Here is a 25,331-nt window from a genome sequence, read left to right as displayed (position 1 = left end):
ATAAATAAATAAATATTTTTAAAAGACATAAAGCAATATTGCATCATACTTCCTTTCCCTGCACAAAGGTATCCATTATCCTGAACTTGGTTCTCATCAGATTATCAATTTTAAGACTTTTTTATTGAGATGTAGTCAATATGTAACATTATATTAGTTACAGATATACAATATATTTCAATATTTGTAAAATGATCACCACAGTATACCTAGTTAATATCTATCACCAAACATAGCTACATTTTTTCTTATGATGAAAAAACTTGTAGGGCAGGAGAAACAGTTAAATGGTGCAAAAAAAAATTTTTTTTTTTTTTACTTTCTGGTCAAGGCAGGGCTTCATACTCCCAGACCAATTTTTTTTTCATTCAGATAGACAAATAAAGAAGTAAAGAGAAAGTGAGAGAGGGTGAGACACCACAGCACAAGAGATTCTCCTTGTGACATCATGACACTCTCACGTGGCACTGGGACTTGAACCTGGGCTATGTAGAATGCAATGCATTATTTCTACCCAGTGAGCTATCTCTAGTCCCACCTGATTTATTTTATTTATTTATTTATTTAAATACTTATTTATTCCCTTTTATTGCCCTTTTTTATTGTTGTTGTTATTGATGTCATCGTTGTTGGATAGGACAGAGAGAAATGGAGAGAGCTCTGAGAGGAAGCCAGAGGGTGGAGAGAAAGATAGACACCTGCAAACCTGCTTCACTGCCTGTGAAGAGACTCCCCTACAGGTAGGGAACCAGGGGCTTGAATCGGGATCCTTACACCGGTCCTTGCACTTTGAGCCACCTGCTTAAGCCGCTGCGATACCACCTGACTCCTCAATTATTTATTTTTAATCATTGGGGGGTTAATGATTTATAATGCAGTTGACACTTGGGTATAATCTCTCAGAATTTAGGTCCTTTTTCATCTTCATGTAACAGGACTCTAAGGTTCTCTTCACCCTGTCCCTTCCTCTCCTTCCTCAGAGTTCTTTGCTTTGGTGCAATACACACCGAGTTCAAGTTTCATTTTGTGTTTTCCTTTCTTATCTTAAGTTCCACCTATAAGTGAGGTCATTCAGTATTTATCCTTCTCTTTTTGGTTTATCTCACTTAACATGATGCTTTCAAGTTCCATCCAAGATGATGCAAGGGAGATACCTTTGTTATTTTTAACAGCAGAGTAGTATTCCCTTGTGTATATTACCGCAACTTTGTTAGCCACTCATCTGTCATTGAAAATCTGTTGCCTTTTTTATAAATAACTGAGCACAGAGGTGAAATATTACTTGTCTGGGTGTACAAAACTGCTTAGATACAAGACCTGATTTTCAAGACTCTGGCTTCTCTAAGTTGAGGTGTTTTACCATTCTATACCACTAGGTCCATGCAGTTCAATCAGGCTTTAGAAAGGAATAGGAAAGTCTAGTCTATATTCAGTAATAGTAGAACTATTATTGTAAATAATTTTACCACAGCTAAAAATGTTTTATTTACTATTAGCACAATTAACAACATTTGTTTCAATATCGTAAATACTTAGTATATAGTTTCATACATATATAGGTGTATAACTTACTCAAAACAGGTAGAATAAGTTGCCTTCCGATTGAAAGTGTACCTTGTTTAAAGCGGGTACCTGTGTGACTGGACTTTTTGGAGTCATCTTGTTGAGAATATTATTTACTATACTGACCTCTTTCCTCCATGCCACTTTTGTTCTTACAAATGATGGTGAAGACTAGCCATAAAGCTGACTCACCAGGGAGTGCATGTGCTTTACGATGTGTGTAGCCCAGGTTTGAACCCCAACACCATATGGGAAGCACTATTATACTGGAGAAAGTTATAATGTTGTGGTGTCTCTGTCACTCTCCTACTTCAGTGAAAAAGCAGTCTGGAACAGTGAAATCATACATGTTTGAGGCCCTAGATTTAAGAAAATAAAAGTGATGGTGGGACAGTGCTAGTTCCAACATGATCTGGGAGTCAGACCATCTGATTTCACAGAGTTTTATGGCTTCTAGAAGAAAACTAGTCATTTAGTGAGGCATAAGTAATTTGCTATGTATAGGAAGTAAAGTATGCCATCTGTCTTTGCTGGAATGACCCACATGCTTCTCTGGTGTGTGCCTTTTTTCATTTTCCTGATTAAAAGCTTAAAATATCTGAAAAAAAATCTAGGAGGAGTAATTGGGTGGAGTAAGGGAGGAATGATCTTTAACAATGGAATAAAATAACTCATTTGAGTCTTTAAAAAAGCCATAGGACATACACTCAATGGAGTACTACTCAGCTGTTAAAAAGACCATATTGTGTCCTTTGGGGACAAATTAATGGAACTAGTAGTGATTATACTTAATGAAGTAATTTGTACAGTCAACCCATATCTGTGATCTAGGGAGAAGTATGGTGGTTATTGCTGGAGGGGTGAGGGCATAGAAATTATAGTGGTGGGAGTGATGTAGAATTATGCCCCTATTATCTTATAATCTTGTAAATAATTATTAAATCACTAAAAACATTATGGAAAGGAAGGAAGGAAGGAAGGTAGGAAGAAAGGAAGGAAGGAAAAAGAGAAAGAAAGAACTAGGGGCCTGGAACTAGCACAGTGAATAAAGAATTAGGCCCTTAAGCTTGAGGTCCTGAGTCTGAACCTAAGTGCCACATATGGTAGAGTGATATTCTCTCTCTCTCTCTCTCTCTCTCTCTCTCTCTTTCTCTCTCTCTCTCTTTCTCTCTCTCTTTTTCTCTCTCTCTCTCTCTCTCTCTCTCCCATATATATGTACATCCATCCATCCAGACATATGCTGAGCAGTTTCCCTACAGAAATTTGATGTATATTGTGCACAAATACATATACCATATTATTATATTTAAAAGAAATGGCTGGGGAGATAGTGCAATGCTTATTCAAAAAGATTTTCATGTCTGAGGTAGCAAAGGCTCCAGGTTCAGTCCTTGACACAACCTTAATCCAGAGCTGAGAATTGCTCTGGTTAAAAAAAAAATTACCCTTAAAAGAAAGTTTAGTATGTTGTGGAACTAAAGGCCTCTGTGGTACATTTTTTTAAATTTATTTATTAGGGAGTTAATGTTTTACATTCGACAGGAATGTACATGCATAACATTTCCCAGTTTTCCATATGACAATACAACCCCCACTATGTCATCTGTCATCCTTGTGGTGATTTTTTAATGTGCTATATATGCAATTTGAGATATATTCTTGTGTAGTATTATATTTTACCGAAGTTATGTTCCATATGCTACAACCATTGCAGTTTTACAGTTACCATATATGTTATGGTTCCTGATCCTAGGTTTTCCAATTCTATCATTTCATTACCAAGAACTTAATATAATTAACATATTGAGATTTCTTAGTTGTAAGATGAGGTGAAGAAGGTGAATTCATCATTTTGTATATAGACCACAACTTACTCAGCCACTCATCTGTTGTTGGACACCTGGGTTGCTTCCAGGTTGTGGCGATTACAAATTGTGCTGCTATGAGCATAGGTATACACAAATCTCTTTGGATGGGTATGTTTGGTTCCTTGGGATATAGCCCCAGGAGAGGACTTGCAGAGTTATAGGGAGTTCTCCAGACTGCTCTCCACAGGGGGTTGGACCAATTCATCTTCTTTACCTCATCTTGGATGGAGCTGGAAGGAATCCTGTTAAGTAAGATAAGCCAGAAAGAAGGATGAATATGGGGTGATTCTGCTCATAGACAGAAGTTGAAAAATAAGAACAGGGGGTCGGGCAGTAGTGCAGCAGGTTAAGCGCACGTGGTGCTAAGAGCAAGGACCGGCTTAAGGATCCCGGCTGGAGCCCCCAGCTCCCAACCTGCAAGGGGCTCTCTTTGCAAGCGGTGAAGCAGGTCTGCAGGTGTCTATCTTTCTCTTCCCCTCTCTGTCTTCCCTTCCTCTCTGTCCTATCTAACAGTGATGACATCAATAACAACAACAATAACTACAACAACAATAAAAATAACAAGGGCAACAAAGGGGAAATAAATAAATATTAAAAAATAAATAAATAAACACAGTAGGGAAAACACAAAGCAGATCTTGAACTGGAGTTGGTATATTGCATCAAAGTAAAAGTCTCTGGGGTGGGAGTGAAGGGCTCATGTCCTGGAACATGATGGCAGAAGAGGATCTAGAGAGGGCTGAATTGTTACGTCAAAAGCTGAGAAACGTTACACATGTACAAACTACTGTCTTTTATGGTCAGCTGTAAACCATTAATCCCCCCAAAATAAAGACATAATATTATTAGTGCCATTTGTGAAGCAAAAATATGTTTTTCAAAGATGATTTATCAATAACAATGAAGTAAATTATAACAATGGAAATAATGAATTTATATAAGGGGCATTTGTATGTTGATGTAAAACATCAATGATTCAAGTGATGAGGTAGTTTAAAAGACAAACTTGGGGCTGACAAGATAGTTGACCTGAATAGTGTGCCTGCTGGGTCATGTATATGACCCAGGTCTGAGTCTGGGCCTCCAAGGCAATGGTACGCTGGTTTTTTGATTCATACCTCTCCTCTCCTCAAGGTACCGGAGTCTGAAACAATTTAATGTGGACATCTGCCAGACCTGCTTCTTGACAGGCCGAGCCAGCAAAGGAAACAAGTTGCATTACCCCATCATGGAGTATTACACCCCAGTATGGAGTCTTCACACTAGTTCTGAGTCCTTGATCCACTTTGACAAACAATGGCTAAGTGTATTATTTGCTCCTCTGGAAAGCTTTATCCAAGCAGCCCAAGGCCACAAGTCTCTGTTATCACCCATTGCTTAAATGCTATCACAGCTCTGGAAATCCATGGCCATTTAAAAGACACTGGCTGTTTCCTACAGCGAACAGTCTTGGGAAAAGAAAAATAGAAGGAACAAAGATCCTCTAGGCAACTGGCCTTCCACTGCTTCCTTTACTTAGTCCTGCCAGCTTTCTTTATTTTAAGTATTAATTTTATCTTTAAAATATTTTATAAGTATTTTGTTTTATTTATTTAGGTTTATTTTATTTTTTTATTTATAAAAAGGAAACACTGACAAAAAAAAACACAGGATAAGAGGGGTACAACTCCACACAGTTCCCACCACGAGAACTCCGTATCCCATCCCCTTTCCCTGATAGTTTTCCTATTCTTTAGCCCTCTGAGAGTATGGACCCAGGGTCATTATGGGGTGCAGAAGGTGGAAGGTCTGGCTTCTGTAATTGCTTCCCCGCTGAACATGGGTGTTGACAGGTCGATCCATACTCCCAGCCTGTCTCTCTCAGCTTGACTCTCTCCTTCCCTAGTGGAGCAGGGTTCTGGGGAAGCAGGACTCCAGGACACATTGGTAGGGTCATCTGCCTAGGGAAGTCTGGTTGGCATCTTGTTAGCATCTGTAATCTGGTGGCTGAAAAAAAGAGTTAACATATAGAGCCAAACAGATTGTTGACTAATCATGAGCCTAAAGGCTGGAATAGTTCAAATGAAGAGTTAGGGGCGTCTCAGTCTTGTAGATAGTAGTCCTATTTGAGTTATATTCCAAAGAGCCCATGACTATACTAGTTTTTTGTTTGTTTGTTTGTTTGTTTTTGGCTCCAGGGTTATCACTGGGCTCAGTGCCTGAACTATGAATCCACTGCTCTTGGAGGCTGTTTTTCCCATTTTGTTGCCCTTGTTGTTGCACTTGTTGTAGTTGTTATTATTGCTGTCATAGCTGTTGTTGGATAGGACAGAGAGAAATTGAGAGAGGAGGGGAAGACAGAGAGGAGGACAGAGAGACAGACACCTGCAGACCTGCTTCACCACTTGAGAAGCAACCCCTTGCAGGTGGGGAGATGGAGCCTCAAACCAGATTGGCCCTTGAGCTTTGCACCATGTGCACTTAACCTACTGCGCTACCACTAAGCTCTCCTTTAAAATAATTTTACTTTGCTTTATTTTTCTTATATTTGATAGAAATGAGAAGGGAGATACAAAGGGAGAGAGAAAGTGAAAGAGCTATAGCACTGTTTCACTGCTCATGAAACTTCCTACCTGTAGGTGGGGACCAGAGGGTTGTGACTGGGTCCTTGTGCATGGTGATGTGTGCTCTCAGCCAGGTGTGCCACCACCCAATTTCCTTCTGACCCAGTTTTCTTTTTTTCTTTTTTAATGTTTATTTATAAAAAGGAAACAATTCCCACCACCAGAAATCTGTATCCCATTCCCTCCCCTGATAGCTTTCCTATTCTTTAACCCTCTGGGAGAATGGATCCAGGGTTATTATGGGGTACAGAAGGTGGAAGGTCTGGCTTCTGTAATTGCTTCCCCAGTGAACATGGGCATTGGCAGATCGATCCATACTCCCAGCCAGTCTCTGTCTTTCCCTAGTGGGGCAGGGCTCTGGGGAAGTGGGGCTCCAGGACACATTGGAGCTCCACTCCTCATCTGCCCAGAGTCGGGTAGGCATCATGATAGCATCTGGAACCTGGTGGCTGAAAAAAAGAGTTAACATATAAAGCCAAACTAGTTGTTGACTAATCATGAACCTAAAGGTTGGAATATTGCAGATGACGATTTAGGTTCTCCATTTTATACATAGATAGTAGGCCTGTTTTGGTTATATTCCAAAGGGCCCATGACTGTACTAGTTTTTTTTTTTTCCTGAGCCTGACATCTGATATGCAGGTGGATCCAAGTTATTATCTGGGGAGATGATGTCATGGCTGGAAAAAGGACCAGAAATTCTGCTGGATTAGGGAAGAGAGTAGCTCCCAAATATGGGAAAGGTGTATAAATATTGTTGACTATAAGCCCCATCGATTTGATCTGGGGCCCAAATTCAGCTTAGGAGCCTATGTAACCCCTGCATCCCTGTAGATCTGCGCTCACATTCTGTGATCATGAGTAGGAAAGTTCCAAACTGCCCCAATTTCAAGACCCATCTTCCTCAGGTGGAACATAGAGTATGTTGTCCAGCCTCCCTTTGGAGGATGGAACATTCTCTGCTGTTGTTGATGTTGTTGATCCACATTGAGGGCAAGGTCCTATGGGAACCCACAAAGGGGTCTGTAGTGTTGTTCATGATAGAGATGACTAGTAACAATGGAGAGAGGGATCTATTCGAGGTCTAGGCCCATCATGTCTGTTTGGGAATCTCAGGACTCTCCGGCTAGGGCCCCAGATGATGGGGTGGCCTGATAGGGAACAAAGAGTCATCATTAAAGTATCTGGCCCAGTTTTCTTTTCTTTTTAATATCTATTTATTCCTTTTTGTTGCCCTTGTTGTTGTTGTTTTTATTATTGTTGTCATCATTGTTGGATAGGAGAGAGAGAAATGGAGAGAGAAGGGAAAGACAGAGAGGGGAGAGAAAGATAGACACCTGCAGACCTACTTCACCGCTAGTGAAGTGACTGCCCTGAAGGTGGGGAGCCAGGGGCTTGAACTGGCATCCTAACGCTCCTTGGGCTTTGCACCACATGTGCTACCGCCCAACTCCCTCTGCCCCAGTTTTCTATACTGCTTCTGCCACCTGTTCTTCATATGCTATGTTATTGCCTCCACTCCTTATAATCAATATCAAAGTTTGTGCTCAGATCAATTATTCAGACTTTAGTAAATCATAACTATTGGGCTGTCAGAAAAGTCACAATAGACTTTTTTATGTTTTCATTTGTAAAAATGTATCATGATTTTTTTTTGACAACCCAATATGTTCTTGTCCTGGGTCTCCATACTCCAGACTTGGCTTTCATTGAAGACCATACCCTGCGAAAGCACCTGAATCTAAGTTGCTCAAGATCTATGAACTCTAACCACAGAATTTCCCTTCTGCTTCCTGAACTGACTGCTCCATAAATACTTTTATCTCTTTCTATGCCCAAAGATCTTCCTCAATCCTCAGTTCCCCCTTGTTGTCCTTTTCCACCCTGCCTCCTTATCTTTTAGTATATCTCCTCACAGTCCATCTCTCCTTCCTTCTCCAAATTTTGTGGCTGCAGAAATGTCTGATCCACTGGAAGCGAGAGCCATGTTCTTTAATTTTCTTATCATTTTAAGTTAGACACACAAGTCACACACAGAGAGAGACACAGCTAGAGAGAATAAACAGATAATCCTTTGCTTTCTGTTCACCGGCTGCCACTCTATAATTTATACAAAAGATGTCTTTAAAATTAACAACTATGAGCTCATTGTAAAAGATTCAAATAATGCAGAGTGGATTAAAGTATAAGATGAAAGCTCCAATCACTACTCACCCTGGCCCCTACCCTTCTAGTTCAACTTCCCTGAGGCAACCAGAGTTTATAGTATGGCATGTGTCCTTCTAGTCCTTTCTCTCAAAGCAGTTTGTTGGAGATATGACTTAGAGAGGATTACCAGAGGACTCTCTGCCATCTGGGAGCACAGCCCCCAGAATATCCAGGAATTATTAGAATAAATCCCTGTCCTCTCTCCCTCCTTTGACCTCCCAGGCTACATCCAGTGAGAACATGAGGGACTTTGCCACAACTTTAAAGAACAAATTCCGTTCAAAGCACTATTTCAGCAAACACCCTCAACGAGGTTATCTGCCAGTGCAATCAGTGTTGGAAGCCAACTATAGTGAGACGTGAGTAGCAGTGGCTGAACAAGTGCTGTGGGTGATTTTACTGAACCCAGGGAAGGGGGCTGCAAAGGCGCTAATCCCCAAATGGGTTAATGTAGTACTCTGTCACCTAGTGACAGGTAATTCAACTTATGTCTGACCGGGAATCTACTCTGACAAAAAAATATATACTAGAATCAAGTATTTGTTCCCATCAGCTCTTGCCTGTCTGCCTAGTCTGGTGGTGGTGGTGGGTGGCTGTGTGATAAAAGGCTACCCAGCTGCTCAGGCTTTGGTTCTATGAGACATTGCTGCTTTCTTCTAGGCCCGCTTCCTCACCAATGTTGCCTCATGCTGACACACACTCCCGAATTGAACATTTTGCCAGCAGGTACATATTAGGTTTGGAGGAGGGAAATTGTGGGGTCAAAGGGAAGGTTTTTAAGTCAAGGTGATGAAAACGGCTGCTTGGTGTGCACTGTGGAAGCAACAGCCAATAAGCCCAACACTTAAGGGTGTTGGGGTATCCCTTCCCCCAAAAACTAAAGATCCTATTGTGGGATTCAAGTGCTTGAGGTGAATCCAGTTCTCACATCCTGTTTTACCCATCTGTCCCTGCTCTTTTTTCCCAGGCTTGCTGAGATGGAAAGCCAGAATTGTTCCTTCTTTAATGACAGCCTGTCCCCAGATGACAGCATGTGAGTTTTCACAGCTGCTTATTTTCCAGGAATAGCTCTTCTTGAAAGCCCTCTGCCACAGTTTGGGAAGGATAATTCCTCAAGGGGGTGGTGTGGTGGTGAGGGTCCTTGATGCTGTGGAGAAGGCAGGCTGCTTCCTGGGCACAGTGCTTAGTAACAGAAGCAGTCTGCCCTCTATCATCCAAACTAGGGAATGAAAGATGTGCTACATCTCTATCATTTGACCTGACCACTTTTGGCTGCAAGATCCCATCCTTTTATGCCAACTTTGAGGAAAGAAGGATATGCCCTCATCCCAAATTGCAGAATTGAGCCATAATCTTATTCTCGAGAATAACTTCCAAATCAGTCTTGGTGAGACTTCAAAGATTTTACTTAGTGTAGTCAGAGATACTCCCTGGTGCTAAAACCCAGAGAAGGGCATCATTCCTCTCTAGGAATGTCCCTGGTCTGTTCACAGAGCCTAAAATCTGCCAAGTACTCAGATCAATCTGGCCCTGACTAACATTCATGCATGCAATGATCTCCCAAGAATTGGGATGTGAAGGGAAACAGGTGGGGGAACCAGATTACCATGGGAAATGATTGGCTTATTCTTTTCCCCCCAAAAAAATGTCAGATAGAATCCAGAAGCCAGGACACCCTGAAAATATTCTCTCCAAGTACCCTGTATTGACCTCTGCCATCTTTGGAACATTTAATTCCTTGTTAGACAGAATATGTGACTTTGCCCCGCCCCATGTGATTAAAAAGTGAGTCTTTGTGGGCTGGGCTGTAGTGCACCAGGTTAATCACACATAGTGCAAAGTGCAAGGACTGGCACAAGGGTGCCAGTTCAAGCCCCCGGCTCCCCACCTGCAGGGGGTGGTCACTTGACAAGCAGTGAAGCAGGTCTGCAGGTGGGGCTCCTCTCTATCTTCCCCTCCTGTCTCAATTTCACTCTGTCCTATCCAACAACAACAGTAACAACAGCAACAACAATGGAAAAAATATGGCTGCCAGGAGCAGTGGATTCATAGTGTAGGAACTGAGCCCCAGTTATAACCCTGGAGGCAAAAAATAAAATAAAATAAAATAAAATAAAATAAAATAAAATAAGTAAATCTTCTAGAATATGTCCCCTGGAGCCTAAGCTAGGAGTTGAGAACTCATGGCCTGAGCTGTGTCTCTGTTCAGTGCCTGGATTCTTCCTTTTCTTTCCACACATGCACACAGAGACGAGGACCAGTACCTTCTGCGGCACTCCAGTCCCATAACCGATCGGGAACCAGCCTTTGGACAGCAGGCTTCATGTGGCATGGCCACCGAAAACAAGGGAGAGCTTGAGAAGATCTTGGCCCACTTAGAGGATGAGAACCGGTGGGTATGGTCACAGATCAGATCTGCAAGGGTTTTAGAATCAGACAGCTTGGATTCAAGTCCTGACACTCCCACATCTTAGCTGTGTGACACTGAACAAGTAACTACTACTATTCTATTTTGTCATCTGTAAAACAGGAGTGATGATAGCATGTGCCTCCTACAAGGACTTGAGACCATCAAATGAATGCATTAGCTAGTGTTTTGGGCCACTGGCTGACTTAAAGGGTTCAGAAAATGGTAGCTATTTAAGAATTATTCAGGGGCCAGGTGGTGGCGCACCTGGCTAAGCACTCAAATTACAGTGTGCAAGGAACCAGGTTCAAGCCCCTCATCCCCACCGGCAGGGGAAAAGCTTCACAAGTGGTGAAGCAGGGCTGCAGGTGTCTATCTCTCTCCCTATCTCCCCCTCCCCTCTCAATTTCTCTCTGTCTCTATCCAGTAATAAATAATAAAAATATAAAAAATTAGAAAAGAACTTTTCAAAAACCTTTGAACTCAACTCAAGTATTTCTAAATACCCACTGGATACAAGTAGAGAGAATAAAAACACAGAAAAGACAGAAGAAAGAAAACCATGTGCATAACCTCAAAGGACTTGTATTGTTGACAAGGGAAAAGGAATAATGATTTTTTAGTAAAAGCAATAAAAGAAGAAGGTGGAGATGCATACAGCATACGAAAAATGGAAGAGGGGGCCAGGTGGTGGCACACTCAGTTGAATGCATATGTTACCTTGCCTAATGATCTGGGTTCAAGTTTCCCACTTCCCACCTGTAGGAAGAAGCTTCACTAGGGTCGGAAGCTTCACTAGTGGCAAAGCAGTGCTACAAGTCTCTCTCTCTCTTTCCACCCCCTCTCTCTTTTTCTCTCTCTTCCTACCACCATTCTAAATTTTTCTCTGTGTTGTCAAATAAAAGAAAGAGATAAAAAAGGAAAAACTGGCTACCAGGAGTGGTGGATTTGTTGTGCAGGCAACACAACCCAGTGATAACTCTGGTGGCAAAGAAAAAGGAGAAAGAAATAAAAGAAAGAGAGATAGGTGGAAAGAAAGAAAACAAACAACAAAAAGGGGGAAGAAAGACATATAGACAGACAAACAGAATGAAAAGAAAGAAAGGAAGGAAGGAAGGGAAGAAAGAGAGGAGAAAGAGGAGAAGTGAAAATATTACATGTGACATTAACTTTCATAATGTACAAGTAGTATCAGGGGTCTATGTGGGGTTTAGATCATGTCAGAGGCATTCAAAAGCAATCAGAACAGTGTTGTTGTTTTTAAACATCCTTGGAAATCAGTAAAATGCAGATTCTGATATATGAGTTTGGAGAGCAACATGAGTTCCTCTTCCTTCTTTCTTCCTTCCTTCCTTCCTTCCTTCCTTCCTTCCTTCCTTCCTTCCTTCCTTTCTTTCTTTCTGCCACCAGGGTTATTGCTGAGACTCAGTGCCTGCACCATTCCACCACTCCTGACATTCATTTGTTTCTTTCCTCTAGAGGGCAAAAGACAGAGAGAGAGGGAGGGAGGGAGGGAGGGAGGGGGAGGGAGACACACAGAGGGGGGGGCTTGTGAAATTACAGAAGGGGGGAGGGAGAGGGAGATGCTCCAATGGGGGTAACCTCAGGTTTGAACCTAGGTCCTCATCCATGTGTACTCTACTGTCTGCCCCCTGGCCTTTGTATTTCTAACCAGCTTCCAAGGATGCTAATGCCACTAATCTACAGACCAATTCTTTAGAACATGACCATATGTCTGCTTCTGGTTCAAAATAAGATAAATACATAAACAGAGAAGATTTTTCAGAATCTGTTATAGTAATTCAGTAGTGCCATAACATCTAAGCATATAAGTAGTGGAATTGTTCAGTCTGAATGTTGAACTTGGCCAGGAGATGTACATCCAGTAGTGCACACACTACCATGTACAAAGACCTGGGTATAAGCTTATGTCCTCACCTGAAGGGTAGGAAGCTTCATGAGTGGTGGAACAACGTTGCACTTCTCTTTATCCCTCACTCTCCAATTTCACTCTCTATCTTTATCTCTTTCACAAAAAAAAAGGAGTGTTGAACTTGGGTGAGCTATGTACTAGCCATGTGCATTCTGGTCTATGGTAGATTGAAAAATTCCCCCTGAGTTTTAACTACAGATATTGTGAGAAACCATTCATTAGAGCAATAATGAGCAGACCTTGGGAAACTTTGGGCAAAGAGTGAATCTCATGCCAAAAACAGTAACACTCCTCCAAATCAGACTATCTCTTTGAAATCTGTTCCTTTTATGACTCAGTATAGGTCCTTAAAGTGAGTCAAAGAGGAGCTTGAAGGGATCATGTTAAGTGAGATAAGCCAGGAAGAGAATAATGAATATGGGATGATCCCACTCATAGACAGAAGTTGAGAAATAAGAACAGGAGGGAAAACACAAAGCAGAACTTGGACTGGAGTTGGTGTATTGAATAAGTAAAGGTCTCTGGGGTCAGGTTGGGAAGGGGATGTTCAGGTCCTGGAACATGATGGTGGACAAGGACCTAGGTGGAGGAGGTTAGACTGTTAACATGGAAAACAGATAAATGTTACACATGTGCAAACTACTATAATTTACTATCAACTGTAAAACATTAATCCCCCTTTCAGGGTGTCTCTCTCCTTCTCCGGCAGGGTGGCCACCAGGGGAAAGGTAACGGGCTGGTTCTTTCTCGCTCACGACAGGGGTGACACGAAGTAAAAGACACCAGGGGACTCTTAGCGTGAATCTAGAATCTGAGTCCTTAGAGTCCCAGGATCCTAGAGTCCGTTTATTAGCAAAATTGACATGAGTTAAATAGAAAAGCAATGGAGGTAATTATTGTTGAAATATGACAGAAATTACAGGTTTCTTAACAGTCAGCATGCTCCCAAGGTAGGGGGCTGGTATGACAGGAATTGATGAGATACAAAACAGTTATTTTCCATGACACAAGCAACTTAATTATCCAAAGGTATTTGAGAGAAGCATAGGGGTTAAACCCGTAGGGTGAGACAGAAAGAAGATGAATATCAAAAGGCCATATAGTTTGGAATTTCTCTTGTCTGGGGTCTGAGGTGTGTGATGAAGTGTGTGATAAGGTGTGTTCTTCTGTGATCAGAAGGTGACTTTGAATAAGTGAATCTGCAGCCATGTGGCCTGTGGTTAATGGAGGGAAGTACTGGGGTATCTGTGGGCCTGAGAGTCAAGAAGGAAAGAACCAAGTCTGAGTTTCCCCCCTTATGCTCACCTCGGTTGAGAGAGACTTACCAAGAGGTTATCTTCTCAGACCTCCATCCAAAGATGGGGGTGGTTCTCCCTAAGCTCTATCAGGCTTACACATGTTCCCAACATCCCCCACCCCATAAAGAAGAAAAAGGAGGAGGAAAGTGTAAAGAAGAGGCAAGAGGGGGTTGATCTTTTGCTTATCTGTTTCCCTGGAATCTAAGAATCTAAAAATGGAGTAGGTGAATCAGTTGGCTTAATGCCTCGTTTATTTGTCGACTGTACTACTGCCTGATTTTAAGGTCAGAACTAATCCCTGAAGCAGCACATCGAAGCTCTGAGACCTTTGCTCTATGAAATGCCAACTCTCTGCCCTGAGACCACAGGATGAAATAATAAACGATGTCTGTTCTGGGGAGGAAGGCAATGTGACCATTTCTTCAGGAACACAGAGTTAGTTATGGTGGCAAGGGTGTGGGAGAGCGAAGGGGTTCCTCACACTTGAGTTCACAGGAAAGAACATCTGGGTCTTGGACAATCAGTACCCATAAAGGCCACAGGTCTTGGCTTCTTTGTTGTTGGCAGGATTCTCCAGGGAGAACTGAGGCGCTTAAAGTGGCAGCATGAAGAGGCTGTGGAGGCACCAACCCTGGCTGTGGGCTCTGCTGATGTGGCACAGGACCACAGCAATGAGGAGCTTCTGGCTGAGGCTCGGATCCTTCGGCAGCACAAGAGCCGCCTGGAGACACGCATGCAGATCCTGGAGGACCACAACAAGCAATTAGAATCACAGCTGCAGCGCTTAAGGGAGCTGCTGCTGCAAGTGAGGCTGGAAACAGGAGACAGACTAGGACAGCCTCTGAGCACAGGGTGGGGGTAGAGCAAAGGTGGGGAATGTGAAAAACTAGGGAGCACAGCAAAGAGGGGGAGGAAGAGGTCCTTGATAGTGGCTATCCTTCGATGATTTTCTGAAGTGAACTGGACCAACAGTTGATAAGGGGGGAGGAGCTGGTACATCACACAGGTTGGCCAAGTCTCTTCTACTGAGCTTTCACTCCATCCTTTGTGTCCTTCTCAAACTGTAGAGGGAAAACTCCAGAGGACTCTACTTCCCTACAGCCCATTGAAATCTGGTAGTGAAAGAACAAAGTTCAGAGAATCAGAAAACACACACACACACACACACACATTGATTTTTTTTTTTTAGTGTGGTATTTTCTGGAAAGAGGCAGAGTTGGGTATGTTTGTCAAGAGAAAGGACTTAACTGTTTGCCCCTTTCTTTTTCAATAGGTATAATTCATGATGCCATGCATTTGGAGTCAGACAGCCCTGAGTTTGAAAATGGGTCTACCAACCAGTAGCAATGTAATGCTAGGAAAGTTATTCTGTATTACTAAGTCTAGTTCCTTCCTCTGTAAAACAAGGATGATAATAAAACAACTTTAAAGAGTTGTGCTAAGGATAAAGCGGAATAGTGCAGAAAAGTGGCAATAGTGGACAAAGCCAGCATGATACCCCCTTCATATATGTTACCTTACACATTTCTGGTAATACTACCCACTGCCTGTTTCCAAGATCTTCCAAGAAGTGGCCTTTAGGTGAAATTTCAGAACATGTTATGTATAACCTATAGAAGTAAGGATCAGGTGTACAACTTTGTCTTCCAAGAGATTTGGTTTCTAAATATCTGGATTATTGCTGAGATGACAACAGAAAGGTGCAAAGCCTTCCATGTAAGAGTCTGAAAGATTCTGACACATGTTCTAGATGTAAGAGGGTAATTGATAAATGATAACTCTAAGTTTCCTAAAAGGGAAGTCACTATTTAGGGCACCATCAAGAGCTTTTTAAAGTTCAAAGGCAAATGAATGAACATGAGGTCTATAGGCTCCATTCTGAGATCAGGAATCCATGAAAGTAAGATTGAGAAAGCAAAACCACTTAATTTCTGCTTTATCTATTGCTAGCAACCCACTGAATCAGAAGGCAATGGCTCTGCAGGCTCTTCACTAGCTTCCTCTCCACAGCAGTCAGAAGGTAGTCACCCTCAAGAGAAAGGACAGACTACTCCAGACACTGAAGCTGCAGGTAAGCTCACTAGTCCTTTACCATCACTTTTCTCCATGGCTTTGTCCTGCCCTGCATCACTTACTCAAGTTTCTGCCAGGGTTGGGATGGTTTCTCATCATGGATTTGAGCTTAGAGTCAGGCTTATTGATTGATTCGTTTATTACACAGTTTTACATGAGCTATCTCCTATGCTAGAAAGATACAGATGCTGTAGGTCTGCTATTCAGCTGGCAGCATCCTACCTTATTTCCTTGCCTTCATAATGGAATATCTAGTGTTCTTCCCAAATCTCTCTTTCCCAACTCAGATGATGTGGGATCAAAGAGCCAAGATGTCAGCCTGTGCCTAGAAGACATCATGGAGAAACTCCGCCATGCCTTCCCCAGTGTGCGAAGCTCTGATGTGACTGCCAGCACCCTGCTGGCCTCCTGATGGAGTCAGAACCCATCCCAGAGTCTACAGTCCTCTTCCCTTTCTGGTCCAAGTCTTCCTTCAGTCTTCACTCAACCTTTCCAGTCCCCACTGCCCCCACATTCCTCAGAGTTATTTGGGCTCTGGGCAGCAGATGGAATCTAATGGCAAGTGAAGTAGGAGTGGGGGAGCTCGAGAGGGGAGTGACATAATTCTTCCAATTCTAGAAATCTGCCCTTTAATCTTCAAGTTTTAGACTGCCCCTTAAGTACACTTTAGTTGCAGCACAGGCAAATGGCACCCAAAGGTCATTCAGATGGGGAGCAAAGAAGCTGCTAGTAGAACTAATCAGTGTCCATAAGTCCCTGTCCCTTCTTCATGGAAATATAGAGATGAGAAAGCCTAATGACCCTTAGGTTTCCAGTATTACAAATCCACAGGTGTGATTCTTACTCTCTGGTCCAATGAATGCAGGCAAAAGGTTATCCCTAAAACATCCCATCAAAAGTGCCCCTGAAAAAAATCTGTCTTGTTACTTTAGCTTGAAGGCATACCTCTAGCCATATTAAGGCTACATAGATGTGTGGGTTTTTTTTCTGTTATCTTCAGTCTCTTCTGCCTCCACTTACTGGGTAGGCCTTTATCAAGGAGGGAATAGTTAATTCTGGTCCCTCCTTCTACAGTACACTTGGAAACATAAAGTAAATTGTTATGAGCGTAAGCTTTCTCCCTTACACTCCTCTTCCCTTAAATCTTCAACATCCTGAGACAACCAACTGAGAATCCAGATGAATCCTCCTTTGGCTCTTCTGTGTCTGCTCTCAGAGCCCTGGGAGAGTTCTTGATTTCCTTAGGTGAGAAAAGGGAATCTACCCTCTAGCTTGGAAGAATCTGACTACTTAACTGCCTTGCATATTACGACTTTAACTCTTAAGTTGAATGAGATGAGGTAGCTGTTTGTCCACAGCAAGTCACAAGCAATCAGCTACCGTGTCTAGGAACCACTGGTCACTCTCCTCCCAGACAACAGCAGGGTCTTTCCTATGCATAAAAATGTTCTAATTCTGGAAAGTGAACCCAACCTTCAACTGAACTAACTCTTGCTAGGCAACATTTATCATGCTCTTTTTTATCCAAAAACTATTCAGAGTAGATAGTGAGGGAGTAGAAGGAGTGGGCTTAGAACTTTGAGCAGAGTTAGAGCCCACTTAAGCAGTTTTCTATCAAGAATATTTATAACTTAGAGCCCTAAAATTGATTTAATCTGCCTACATACTTATATATACATATCTATTCTACATAACTACTGTACATCAGTACTCTTTGGTCTCACTCACACATTAAATTCTAATACCTCTTGAAATACTAATGTTCTTCCTTGCTCTTTGTTAGCCCCAGCCTCTGGTTGAATAGAAAGGTGCATCACGGCTTCTCCTCTGGGTTGTCTACCCATTCATGTTTGAGGTGAGCTGTCCTCAAGACCAAAGGAACAAAAGCTTGTGGCTACAGATGAATATGAAGAGTCACTCTGTTCTCTTCGCTCATTCAGGATCTGATTCCTTTAAGACCTGAACCATGGGTGAATTTTCCTGGAATACTCTCACCAATGGTTCAGGTGCCAAAGTAGAGAAAATTCAAACTCTATTCACCCAAATACAGAAAAGAAGGAAAGAATAGGCTTTTGATGACCTTTGCCAGGCTAAGTAATGAAGCCATTCTCTATTCTTCCAATTCTTGTGTCTGGTGAAGAGCCTTAAAGCAAACAGATGTTACCATCAAGGAGGCTTGAGACAGTTGGGTTGCTTGTGTTACAGTCAAGAAGTGGGTAGAAATTTCTGGGATGCTAGATGTATCTGCTGAAGGGGAGGAGAGGCTGGGTATATAAGAACTCCCAGAGGACACTAGGATACAGGTCGGAAGTGTCATACCTCATCACAATGCCAGTTTTAGTACTCACAAGTTTTCTGGCCATCAAACTATGTTTCTGGATGTATGTCAGCAGGTTATAGGCAAGAATCAAAAACAGGACCTGGCATCTGACTATGGTTGGGGAGAGGGAGCAGAACTATACTTGCAGGGGCCTAGATTGTGGGAACAAAAGGGCTAGAAGAAATCTACTATAGGACAGAAAGCTCAGGATCCTTGAGGCATATGTTTACCTAATCTTTAACAGGGCAACTATTATCAAATAATCTTTGACCAGGAAAGTCCTATAAAATCCATTCATAACTCCCTTTCTGCATGAAACACCTCATACTGCTGAAGGCCTATGGCAAAAAAGGGAGTGCGGAGGAGAATAGGCAGACCTTGTTATTAGAATTTGTACTTTAGGTGAATTAAAGATGGAAGTCAAAAGTTGATTCTTACTTATGGGATCACTGACATCTTGTGGTCTCTTGTTTACCTTAATGCCTGAAGTGAATGTATCACTGAAGGGTCCAGTGCCAGTCACTGTAGCATGTGTGTACAGCTTGCCCACAATGAGGCAGAGGTGAATTTAGATTAGGGTGGAACTTACTGAGCTATAGTTTTTGTCGTTAGATATCTGTCTTGTGTCATTGTCTCTAAGAGGTCTTGTCTGTGATGCTATGTAGTTTATGGCCCTAGACTACAAGAGTAAGGAAGACAGTTGCTGGGTAGGCAGCCTAAGGAAAACCTCTGAGTTGTGAGATTAGCATCAGTGATAAGGAATGTGAGTGTTTGCTGGAGTTGTTGTCAAATAGTATCAGGAAACAGTTTGGACTGAGAGATTTTTCTCACCAGAATCTGACAGAGGCCAAAAAAGACATTTTGAGGGTGCTTCTGTGAGAATTGAGTAGAACCATGTTGACTAGGAAATCGTTTGGGAAGGCTGACTGGCTGGCGGCCCTCAAGCTGTTCGTTGATATGGTTCTCTTAGGGAGAGTTTTACCCCGGAGGACATGTGTCCTGCCCTCCAGAATGAAAAGGCTGAGATCAAGATGCTTAAGTGCCCATGTCCTTCTAGACCTAAAGTTTCTACAGAGGAACCTGTTTGAATTTCTTGTGCTCTGGAAAGGGAACAAAATAGAGAGAGAGATTTCCCCCTGGATTTATTTTAAGGACTATTCATGTTGCCTGAGGTGTGTGTTTGGGATCTGGACTCCCAGATATGCAGCTTCAAGCTAGGACATTCATTGAATACACAGTGTCAATGGCATACTCATGGCCTCATAGACCATTTCAGACCAAGAATATCATCAAAGTTCCCTTAATGTATGTGACAGATAATCAACAAAGTAGCTGCCTTAGGACTAATAGTCCTAGAAGAAAAACTGAGGGAACTAGGCTGCCCAAGAGTTGTGGAGTCTTAGCTGCTCAGGGGGCAGCATTGTCTCTAGGTATCTGCTAAATTCTGGCCCTGGGAACAAAGAAATACTTCACCTTTTTCTCACTATTTTAGCAGCAATGGCTGTGGGTGAGAGAAAGGCACAAGGCCAGGACATAGCTCCTAACCTCCATCTCCTCCCACAGCTGCCATATTGGAAGGGGGGAGGCACTACTGAATGCTCTTGCTGTTCTGTTCCCAGGGCAATACTGAGGCCATACGGAAATTATTCTGACTGCAAGAACTAGTCACAAAGAGCAGATCTGTGGAAGGTGTTCAGGGGAGAAGACAAGGGTGACACATGAGTCTAGAGAAAGTCTGGGATGAAAGGAAGAGGCTGGGAACAAATCAGTTAACACTGATTGCCACTCACTGTGGTGCTTTCCCCTGTTCCTTGAATTTTGCTTTGTAAAGAATAAATTTGTATTTGTTTACTTTGGTTCCTCTGGTTATATTCCTTGACTCTAATATTCCACATATTTACTTCATTTGAGGATAAGGAGAGAAAGTCGACAAAGAAACCATGAGGGTACTGCAAAAAACATAGACTCCCAACAGTCTAATGTCTACAAGAGAAAAAAACACTCCTGTTAGCCCCTTCCCTTGCAAAATGAACTTTCATTTTTTTCTTTCTTTTGTTTTTGGAGCTTCACTGCTCTGGGTAAACATTTTCAGATGAAAGGGAAAATAAAAGGGGAAAGGGAAGGGAGGGGAAGGGAAGGGAAGGGAAGGGAAGGGAAGGGAAGGGAAGGGAATGAAAGGAAAGGAAAGGAAAGGAAAGGAAAGGAAAGGAAAGGAAAGGAAAGGAAAGGAAAGGAAAGGAAAGGAAAGGAAAGGAAAGGAAAGGAAAGGAAAGGAAAGGAAAGGGGGACGAAAGGAAAGGAAAGGGGTATTTATCCGGCAGAGGAGATACCATAATCACAAAGGGAAGGGGAGGGGGCAGGAAATAGAGAGAAAGTATCACTGAAGTGACCCCCCAATGCAGCAATAATCTCACCTGGGTAGTACACCTGCTTTGCTGTGCATGTGACCCAGATTCCAATTCAGCCTCCACTGCACTGAAGGAATCTTCGAATCTTCAGTGCTGTGGTGTCTTTAGCCCTTCCTCTCTGTTTCTCTGTCCAAACCATTGATGGCCCACAGTGGTAAAACTCTAGAGACGACAATATACGTGTGTGTGTGTGTGTGTGTGTGTGTGTGTGTGTGTGTGTGTGTGTGTGTGTGTGTGGTATGGTGGTGGTGGTTATGGTGATAACTCTTTAAATGTTACTTTACAGTAAAATAAAAAAGGGTCAGTTTCTCTTCCCCTCTATCAATTTTTCTTTTTTGTCAATCTAGAATAGCACTGTCAAACAGATATGTTAGCTGCATATGTGATTTAAAATTTTCTAGGTAACATTTAAATCTTATTTTTTCTACTTTATTGGGTGGTTAATGTTTTAAAGTACAGTTATTGATGCATAAGTACAACTTCTCATCTCCCCATGATAGGTGTCTGCAAGACACTCCCCCCCCCAGCTTAGGTCCTTTTCAACCATCACACACAAGGTCCTCAGAGCCCCTCCATCGTATGCATTACCCTTCTTCCCCAGAGTCCTTTGCTTTGATTCAATAAAATAACCTTTTTCTATATCATCTTGATCTTCAGATTGTCCTTTAAGCCCTCTCCTACTTTTTGCTGTACTTTGCTAGCACTTAACATGCTTATCTCATATAGTCCTTCTGTCCTCCATGTGCTCCCCCTCCACAGCATTCCTTCTTTATCTCTCAAAAGACCCTGCCTAGATACTGCTGACCTCCTCTTCTCATGACTTAATAACTTCAGCTTGTAATCAGAGTGCTAGATGTGGTATAGAAAAATTCAAAGTTTATTTCCTAAAACAGCTCCAACGTCATCATTGGAACCAGACCTGAAGTCTAGCCGGACATCTTAACAGAAAACACTTAAATGCCTCTTGGTGATAATTATTATATCACCTTTGTCTTTTAGATGAGGAAACAGAAGTATAGGGACTTGCCTAAAGTGTGTGGAAGAGTTGGGATCCCAATCTTGTGTTTGTTCCAGTACAGCATAGTTCAATGCCAGTGCTAAATCTGTCACTTTTTCACTTCCCTATGCCCTTTTTAAGTACCAATGGTATATAGTTAATATGAGTGTGTTTTTTTTTAGCTCATTAGGAACTATCCTAAGAACTATCTAGAAGAATGCCCTCAGCTTTGCATAGAGGAGGTATCGTAACCAATGAGGTTTATCTGAGGCACAATTATTGCTAACTGAAAATAATATTAATAATAATGCCCTCTCCTGACAGCATCTTCTGTCATTTCCTAATCATAGAGTTCACTGATTATCTCGACAGTTTCTTTTTTGATAAGTACACTGTGACAGCAGTTTAATAAAGTGACAGAAATCCATTAAACTTGACGGATTTATTTATTGCTTAAATAATATAGACCAGAAAACTGTACCAAAACATCTGATGAAAAAACCACCAAGATTTAATTTTTTAAGGTAGTCATTGTGAGTATCAAAGGCATCTGTTTTTTCCTAACCTTTTCTGGCGGTGATTAGGATGAAGAAGCTGAAAATGAGAATAACAGTACAGAATTTTATCACTGCTCTGCCTAACTATTCCCTTAACTGGAAAGTAACAACCAGTTACAGTCTTAAAAAAGAAAAAAATAGTAACAAAGATAGCAGCAGCAGAAATCATCCCTGAGCAAGAAAGCAACCACTATCACCTGAACATTGACAGCATACAACAACTGAGTATTCACTGCTGTGAGGTAGGCATTGATGTTCACCGTGTAGCTCCTTGTCCTTGGTAGAAGTGTCTTGATTTGTTCCATGTTTTAGAAAATATTTAAAACAAACCACAGAAGGAAAAATTAGCACATATACAAAAGAGCTGTCTGATTGTCAGGCTAGACTCCCTGCCTTTGGAAGGCAGAATCTTCAGATATGAAACAACAGAATTGTTATATGTCTCAAATTGATAGGCAGCAAAGTGCTAAAGTGAAAATGGATTTTTAGGTCTACTAATTTTCTATATTATTTCTTTTCTACATAACTATACACTTCTAATATAATTGATATAGTTTATATAAGGCAAAGAAATGTAATTCAACAAAGGCAATGAGAGCAATAGAAACATGTACAATTTCATTCAGTCTTCAGTTGAAATCGGGATTTGTGGATCAGGCTCTCCTATCTTCTCCAGAAAATACTTCAGTTTTTCATGGAGGGAAACAAGCTATAGGGAGAGACAAAAAAAAAAAAAAAAAAACAACAACAACACACACATACACATGAAAAATTAATCTGAAATTTTAAGTCCCACTATTTGATCTAGAATTTACTTATGTGAACAAAAAACAAACACTGTCATTTTTCATATGGGAGGTTTTCTTTGTTTGGGGGGTGTTGGTGGTAGTCATTCAGGAGCTTAACACATGCACAGTTCCACTATTCATAGATGACTCTTTTTTCCTCTCTTAAATTCAGATAGAAAGAGAAAGGGAGGGAGGAGATAGAAAAGGAGAGAGAGAGAAAAGGAAAGACACCATTTATTTATTCTTTCATGATACATGAAACCTGTAGGGGAGTTGCTTCACAAGCAGTGAAGCAGGTCTGCAGGTGTCTATCTTTTTCTCCCTCTCTCTGTCTTCCCCTCCTCTCTCCATTTCTCTCTGTCCTATCAAACAACGATGACATCAAGAACAATAATAATAACTACAACAATAAAACAATAAGGGCAACAAAAGGGAATAAATAAGTAAATAAATATTTAGAAAAAATGTTCCCATATAAGGGCAAGAGACTGATATACTTTAGTGATGACTCTTTAGTCACTATCAGACCACCCCATCAGCTGGGGCCCTAGCTGGGGAGTCCTGAGACTCCCAAACAGACATGATGGGCCTAGACCTTGAATAAATCCCTCTCTCCATTGTTACCAGTCATTATATCAGGAACAACAAAACAGACCTCTTTGTGGGTCCCCCATAGGACCTTGCCCTCAACTTGAATCAACAGTGGTAGAGAATGTTCCATCCTCTGAAGGGAGACAGGACAATATACTCTATGCTACACCTGAGGAAGATGGGTCCTGATACTGGGGCAGCTTGGAATGTTCCTAATTATGACCACAAACTGTGAGCTCAGATCTACTGGGATGCAGAGGTCACATAGGCTCCTAAGCTGAATATGGGCCCCAGATCACATCAAACCGATGGGGTTTACAGCCATCAATATTTATACCCCTTTCCCATATTTGGGAGCTACTCTCTTCCTTATCCAGCAGAATTTCTGGTCCTTTTTCAAGCTATGACATTATCTCTGCAGACAATAACTAGGATCCACCTGCATATCAGATTTCAGGCTCAGGGAAAAAAACTAGTATAACTACAGACCCTTTGAAATATAACTAAAATATGTCTACTAACTATCTACAGAATGGAGACACACACACCCCAAGTCTTCATATACACTACTCCAGCCTTTAGGTTCATGATTAGTCAACATCTTGCTTGGCTTTATATGTTAACTCTCTTTTCAGCCACCAGGTTCCAGATGCTACCATGATGCCAACCAGACTTCCCCAGACAGACAACCCCACCAATGTGTCCTGAAGCTCCGATTCCCCAGAACCCCGCCCCACTAGGGAAAGAGAGGGGCAGGCTTGGAGTATGGATCGACCTGTCAACACCCTTGTTCAGCGGGGAAGCAATTACAGAAGCCAGACCTTCAACCTTCTGCATCCCACAATAACCTTGGGTCCATATTCCCAGAGGGTTAAAGAATAGGAAAGCTACCGGGAGGGGATAGGATATGGAGTTCTGGTGGTGGGAACTGTGTGAAGTTCTACCCTTTTTATCCTATGGTTTTGTCAGTGTATCCTTTTTATAAATAAGTTAAAAAAATTTTCCCATAAACAGCACCGTACTCAAGAATGCATGCACAATGCCATAAATATTGTTTTCCCTTATTAGGTCAAACTTATAAAGGAACATTTTAAGAATGAATATGTCTTGGTGTAAAGCACAACGGCCAGCATAAAGATCCCGGTTCCAGCCTCCAGCTCCTCACCTGCAGGGTGGTCGCTTCACAAGTGGTGAAGCAGGTCTGCAGGTGTCTTTCTCTCCCCCTCTCTGTCTTCCCCTCCTCTCTCTATTTCTCTCTATCCTATCTAATAACGATGACATTAATAACAACAACAATAACTACAACAACAATAAAAATAAGGGCAACAAAAGGAAAAATAAATACATTTTTAAAAAATTAATAAGAGAATGAATGCTTAAGAAATTCAGTGTGCTTAATGCCATGAATTTGTATTCTTAGAAAGACTGTACTGAGCTCACAGCTTACTGAAGAGGTAAAAGAGATAAGAACATTGTAGATATATTCTAAGAGAAGATAAGGTAGAGAGGCCAGGCACCCCATTGAATATATATGTCACCATGTGCAAGGACCTGGGTCCAAACCTTTGGTCCCCATGTTAGGGAGGGGAAGGCAGAGCTTCACTAGTGGTAAAGCAAGTGCTGCAGGTTTCTCTTTCTCAATCTCTAGCCCATCTCTCAATCTGTATATCCTATTAAATAAAAATAAAAGAGAAAAAATGGCTCCCAAGAATAGTGT

General features: G+C 41.8%; 2 protein-coding genes and 1 pseudogene across 10 annotated transcripts in view; 2 read left to right on the top strand and 1 right to left on the bottom strand.

Moving 5' to 3' along the window:
- DRP2 (dystrophin related protein 2) overlaps nt 1–20,124 on the top strand; it is a 93,436-nt gene extending 73,312 nt beyond the window's left edge. For 8 of the 9 annotated variants that reach the window (XM_060183456.1, XM_060183459.1, XM_060183455.1 and 5 more), the window contains 8 exons: nt 4,566–4,677; nt 8,465–8,601; nt 8,903–8,968; nt 9,210–9,275; nt 10,491–10,634; nt 14,448–14,685; nt 15,831–15,951; nt 16,241–17,713. In XM_060183456.1, the coding sequence (XP_060039439.1) occupies nt 4,566–4,677; nt 8,465–8,601; nt 8,903–8,968; nt 9,210–9,275; nt 10,491–10,634; nt 14,448–14,685; nt 15,831–15,951; nt 16,241–16,365 (1,009 nt within the window). In that variant the 3' untranslated portion in view covers nt 16,366–17,713. Of the gene's footprint in view, nt 1–4,565; nt 4,678–8,464; nt 8,602–8,902; nt 8,969–9,209; nt 9,276–10,490; nt 10,635–14,447; nt 14,686–15,830; nt 15,952–16,240; nt 17,809–19,892 lie in introns of those variants that run through there. The other variant, XR_009547626.1, reaches the window with a different exon arrangement.
- A 1,779-nt stretch (nt 20,125–21,903) lies between these two features.
- Nucleotides 21,904–22,030, top strand: LOC132535980 (U4 spliceosomal RNA; annotated as a pseudogene).
- A 75-nt stretch (nt 22,031–22,105) lies between these two features.
- TAF7L (TATA-box binding protein associated factor 7 like) overlaps nt 22,106–25,331 on the bottom strand; it is a 34,043-nt gene continuing 30,817 nt past the window's right edge. The window contains exon 13 of the mRNA XM_060183299.1: nt 22,106–22,944. Within this exon, the coding sequence (XP_060039282.1) occupies nt 22,858–22,944 (87 nt within the window). The 3' untranslated portion in view covers nt 22,106–22,857. The remainder of the gene's footprint in view (nt 22,945–25,331) is intronic.

The sequence above is a fragment of the Erinaceus europaeus genome, chromosome X, assembly GCF_950295315.1.
Source record: "Erinaceus europaeus chromosome X, mEriEur2.1, whole genome shotgun sequence".
Taxonomy (NCBI): domain Eukaryota; kingdom Metazoa; phylum Chordata; class Mammalia; order Eulipotyphla; family Erinaceidae; genus Erinaceus; species Erinaceus europaeus.
This window is presented reverse-complemented; position numbering and strand designations above follow the sequence as displayed.